The 6000-nt window shown below is 34.3% G+C and overlaps 1 protein-coding gene across 1 annotated transcript; it reads right to left on the bottom strand.

Annotated features, from left to right (window-relative positions):
* Positions 1-4175: 4175 nt before the first annotated feature.
* LOC134839587 (small nuclear ribonucleoprotein F-like) lies at positions 4176-5410 on the bottom strand. Its single transcript, XM_063855190.1, has 2 exons — positions 5188-5410; positions 4176-4592 (listed from the first exon to the last, which is right to left on the bottom strand). The coding sequence occupies exons 1-2, from the start codon at positions 5379-5381 to the stop codon at positions 4532-4534; spliced, it is 255 nt and encodes an 84-aa protein (XP_063711260.1). The 5' UTR covers positions 5382-5410; the 3' UTR covers positions 4176-4531.
* Between the last annotated feature and the right edge of the window lie 590 nt (positions 5411-6000).

Below are 6000 nucleotides of genomic sequence, written 5' to 3'. Positions count from 1 at the left end.
TCTAAAATTTTTTCTAAGTTTTTCAAGTTTTTATTCGCTGAAACCTTAACTGAAACCTGAAACTTTGTTCAAGTGAAGTTTTATTGATGCTATGGTATGGTTAACAATATAACTATATGCCTTTTTTGATTATTATTGGCTGAAAACTTAATTTTTTTGTTAAAAAATTTTACAAAAGATTTTTGACTGAAACGATAATCTGAAACCTGAACTATGGTAGCTGAAGTTGAGTTTTTTTTAATCTTGAAAATTTTTAGAAGCTTTAGTATATTTGGTTTTCGCTTTATCTTGCAAAAAAATTCGAGAAAACCGAATCTTTTGATATCTTAAACTTAGTTTTTGAAATCTCAAACATAAAACTCTTAAACTCTCTCAAACTCGATGCATGAAAATAAAAAGTTGGTTTTTGATAGCTGGTCTAGTGTAAATTAGAATTTGGAACAGGTTTGCAACTTCAAAATTAAAAATTTGTTTGCGGAAACCTAAGTTTTTGGGGCTGAAACTATGATTTCTAGAACTGAAACTATGGTTTGACCACTTGGTTTTAGAGTTTTGAGATTGAAAATTTAGGTTGTTCTCTCTAATATATTTCTATTCCAGCAATAAAATTAACAAAAAGATGAAAATTTTAGCCTAAAACGACGATTTTAGTTTTCTGAAACTATAAGTTTGAGGGCTCAAACTAACACCTTCTAGAAGTTTTTTGAGTTCAAAAATTAGTTAGTGCATTAAGGATTCCTATTATCTTTCAATATTTCACAAAAATTTCACTTGGGAAGCAAGATTTTTGGGTCTGAAACTAAAAACACCAATTCTGAAACGTACGTTTCAGCCTTAGGAACCAAATTTTAAAATTGGTTTGGTGGGTTTTAACACCGTTAGTTTTCTCTAGAAAGTCAAAATTCGGCGTTCGGAGCTCAATTTTGAAACCAAAAACTCAATTTTTGTGTTCTGAAACCTGAAACTAACAAAAACGTACCATTTAAGACCAGGTTTTTGACTTATGGTATCCAAAGTTGGGTTTGACTAGTTCAACTTTTGCTGTTTTACCCGAATTCGTTTACAGAAACTTAAAACTTTGACCGGAAACTATACTTATTTTAACTGAAGCGTTTGACCCTATAACTGAAACCTAGACTGAAACCAAAAATTTTGGCTAGTAAAAATCAATTTTTTAGTGCTTAGGCTGTCTTATGAAACCTAGTTTATCAATATAAAGTGGATGTGTCAGTGTTTTAGACTCAGTTTTTGTTGTGAAACCTGATATTTTTGCGCTGAAACTAAAACTTGGTGTTTGGTGTTATGTGGTTAACGTTTAAGATTGGTTTTAGTGCATATTCTTATTGTTTATTAGGTGTAGATTTAAACTGTGTCATAAAAAACTAATGATTTATTAAAAAACACCCAAATCCGTTCCTTCCTTCGTGGTTTTTGTTATTTTCTTCCTTAGTTTCAGTTATTGGTAGCTTTACTGATGGATGATTTAGGTTTAAGTTATGTTAAGGTGGATAGAATTAAAATTAGTTTAAGAAAAAATGAGGATAAGCCTCGAGAAATGATGAAGGATTAGAATAAATAGCAACAAGCGTCGATGGTTTGAGATAATGTGATGAAGAATTCAATTTATCATACAATTTAGGGTACTCTTAGATCGCACACATGATCACTTAACCCCCTCGAAAAATAAATGAAGATATTTAATAAGTTTTTGAGCACTTTAGTTTAATACAGAATTTCGTTAATTTTAGTGATGATAACTTTAAAATGAAGTTTCGGCATAAATTTAGTGGATTACTGGACAAAACGGGTATAACTTACTAGCGGACTTAGGCAGAGAACGATTCTTTCAGAAATTTTATATATTGTTATAATAATATATAATAGTTAAGTTCATGAGCTAATGTCAGTTAGAAAGCCGTATAATAGACCTCGAGATGGAGGAATATCGTGGGCGACTGCTAGCGCAGGGGATGCTTTCGCAAGAACCCTACTAGGAATATCTGTCAAGTAGAAGACAATGAAATTGTGTTTCTATCGAAAGATACCCATTGTCTCTGGCTTTTTGAGGTTGGAAACTAATCTGACAAATACTCACAGATCCTAATAATAATATATTTTTTGAATTTTAAAAGCTGTTTCTATTTTGTCGGAAAAGGAATTTCTTAAGGAGTAGTTCTCTGCTGCGGTCGCACCAGTTTTACTAAGCGCTCATTGCTGGTTGAATGCTTAGTAATTTTATCCTAAGTTATAAGTCTCACCTTAAATAGTCAAATTGTCTTGACAAGAAGTAGAGTAGAAACAATAGTTAGAAAAGGTATGAATTAATTAGTTGGTTAAATACAGAGCACTGGGTAATTAGATTATATAAGCGAATCGAACAGCTTAAAGAAATATACCTATGAGGGGAGGTTGAGTTAATCTTATTTTGTTCATCAATATTTCATCTTCTTACTAAGGTCGATGACTGAGTAGTATTTCTTGGGTTGCCTTGATGTTGTCCACTTGGCACTTCTGGTTTGGTTGTCAGTTTCGTCTTGCCGTAGTCCTTTGGGTACTCGTAGTCCAGACTTTCTCAGATGGGGTTATCTCGAGTATCTCGTTTTTATAATTTTATCGAACTTGAAATGAGAATTTATTCTCTGTTTTATTTGTGAAAAAAGACTAGTTTAATTTTACTGTAAATGCAGAAAAGGAAAATTATTTATTTTTTTAAAAGGTCTAATTGAAGATATCTAACTTGCTGCTAACTGAGCAAAATGAAACACTGAAGATTTCAGGCCAGTCCTTTTGCTCGTAAGCATAAACCGGCGGCTGATTCAATCTTTAATTATTCAGGTTTCACCTGCTCCTTTGTTCTCCCTTTCTTATAAGGGAATTTTCAATTAGTTTTTATTTGATTTTTTCAAATCAAATATCTTTAACTTATTAGTCCTCTTTGATAAAAACCGCAGCCTTCAGTTTGTCTGATTAAAATTTCATATTATTCTCTCTGATGCATCATATTGCAGGTACATCTCTGCTTAATCAAAGCAAGGAGAATTTCAGTGCAGCCCGCAAGACTGCTAAATATTTATCGAGTTTGTTTCAAGTTAAGTTAAAAGGGACGTATTAATAATCGCCGCCCTTTTAAAATATTGAGCATGAAAAAATGAGAAAAGTTGGACAAGTATTTAAAAAGGAGTGGATTTTCAAAACAAGATTTTATAGTCCTAATAAGAGTAAACCAGTCAATATCTGATTTAGTGAAAAGAGGCTTTAATTTAAATGGCACGCTCCAATTTAGAATTGGGTCGTTAAACAAACAATTAAGACAATGGTCTTTTGTCTGTGTAGTATTTCTCAATACTACAATATCGACCAAAAAAATACTTCAAGCCTTTCGTGATTGTAATGTGGTGGGAAGAAAATAGCATGTTCTATTACTGCAAAAAGATCGACCGAGAAAAAAATCAGAGAAAGACAGAATTTTTTTAAAATCTATTTTTTAACAAAACTTACAAATTACTTATGTCTTAACATACAGAATTAAAGTTTTAGTCAATAATACAGACGCGAAGAGGAGCTTCGCACCACTTGCGACACGACACAAACATAGCATTTAAGCTAGCGGACAGAAAATAAGATCAAGTCATAAGGCGATAAAAAACTAATCTATACTTTCACATAGAATTAAGTTCCACCATATTTCACCCATATAGCAATTTCCATCCACCGAGCAGATTAAGCTGAATATAGTCGAAGTCTTGCGTGCATCAATCAGTCATTCCTTACCTGTATTTGAGGTCTAACTGATTTATTAAACCACACTATGTAAGCTCGATCTCTTAAAGGATCGGGCAATATTCTGGCAGATCTTTCAAATAGAGTCCAGAGATCTTCGTCTGGACCCTCGCTGTCATTTTTCTGGACACTCAATTTAGGAGTCAAAGTGCTCGATATGGGTACCGGTGGAGGTAGGGTTGGTGGCACTGGCACCGAATCCATGCACTGTTTTATTCACTGCCAAAATAGATGTCAAATCAGCACTTCGCTATTTCAGGGTAAATAATTGGTGAAAAGATTTTTTTTGAGTTTTCGAAATGATCATTAATTTTGTAGTACGGCTGGCAACAATTAAACCATTATTCATTTCATCTGAATAAAATTTTTGCTTACACGCGACGCGGGAAATTCAATATTAAAAAAGGGTTCTATTTCAAAGAAATCATGTTGGAGAAAATTCAATTTTAAACGAGTAAACAAAACAGCATTTGACAAATACAGTATGGGGGCTGATAAATAACAAAAACCTCACGAACAGAAACATAAAACTATAGGCATAAATCATTCCAAATTTTGCATTCCAGATTTCACTGGAAATAGAATAACCGGTTTCGCTAAATTACATAACTTCATCAGTTTTCAGTTTTGTACGATAGATCTGCAGTTAATTATCACCATTGAAGAGTTCAGCTGCTCTTCGTCACTCTCAAAAGCTGCCTCGTTGTCCAAAACAGTCAAGAATTTCAATCTAGCTTCTTTTCCTTTCAATTTAATCCATTGCTTTTCCATCTTCGTCTTCGGCCCCTCTGATGTAGAGAATATTATTGCACCTTTAAAATATATAGCATTGAACAAATAACATCTATTCACCAGCGGATTTAGGGGATGCGGACGCCCATCGCAGGGATTCGACCCCCTAACAATCCAAAGGGTCCCCCTTTGTACTATTTTGAGATATCCATTTTTGGCTTAGTTAAAAAAAATGTTCTAAAGGCAGAGCGCGCGCCGAAAAACACGATTTTCGTCAAAATTTTTCAAAAATTGCCTAAAAACGCAAAAAACGCCTTTTCTGGTCTGTTTATTTTCAAAATTTGACAAAATGAGGACTTTATAGTAATTATAAATTTGGTCAACCTAAATCCCCCCTCGAGAAATTCTTAGATCAGCCCCTGCGTCTATTCGTCATTTTTCTTATACAGTAGAGGCAAGACTGGCACAAAAATGCAAAGCAATTGACATATAATCTACTACAATTATTTAGAGTGTCAAACGATGAATGTGAGAAACCTTAACTGCACGCCAACAGATAATACCGAGGAAAGCTCAATTCTAAAGTGGACTTTTAGTAACCACATAATAGGCTGATATAAAACAATAAGTTCGGATTTTTCAATGATCTCAAAAAATTAGGAAAAGGTTATTAACCTGATTAAAACCTCGCCCAATGCACCAGCACAGTTTCCGTCAATCCACTCCTCGGTCTGGTCTAGCTGTACATTCATGTATCCGTCCACTGCTATCAGATATCCCTTGTACTCCTGGCCCCACTTCAGACGCACGAACACTGGCTTGCCTGTCAGGTTGTTCAGGAAGGGTTTCGGGTTCAGGGGCATAGACATGATGAAGGAAGGGTGATGGTAACAGTACAGATCTGAAAAGGAACCAACCAAGCATACTCACAAAGTTAAAATCAACGAAACCGAGTCAACCAAGAATCAACCAAGTCCCAAAAATGACCTAAACTAAGTTTTAAACACAAAGGCGAAGCAGAGCCTCGCAGCATTTGCGATACAAAAATGAATGACCGTGATTTAAATGAAATGAAAAGAAATCAAAAATTGAAAAAAAACTTTCAAAAATTGTTTTTGTCATAAATAGCAAAACAAGCCAAAACGTCCCGAACAAAATTACCTGCACAATTAGAAACTATACAAGGAGCTTTCGGAAGGGTAGAAAAAGGCCGAATTTTCTTTAAAAAATCCATTCTGCCGGAACTAAGCCGGCTAATATTTTCAGTTTGCAAAAAAAAACAGATCCCGACTGGAATCGAACTTGAAATTTGTCGTCAAGCATGGGTATTAGAGCAACTTAAAATAAAGTGAACCTTCGAAAAAAATCGGACTACGTCGAACTTTTTTGACAAAAAGAAACAAACAAATTTGCAAAAAAATCCCGGCCGGACTTGAACCAGATGCTTTTTTTTGTCTCGAGCAGGTGTCTTACCTCTACACCAGATGC

This window comes from Symsagittifera roscoffensis, chromosome 2 (genome assembly GCF_963678635.1).
Source record: "Symsagittifera roscoffensis chromosome 2, txSymRosc1.1, whole genome shotgun sequence".
Classification (NCBI taxonomy): domain Eukaryota; kingdom Metazoa; phylum Xenacoelomorpha; order Acoela; family Convolutidae; genus Symsagittifera; species Symsagittifera roscoffensis.
The sequence above is the reverse complement of the archived record's forward strand: the minus strand, read 5'-3'. Positions and strand labels throughout refer to the sequence as shown.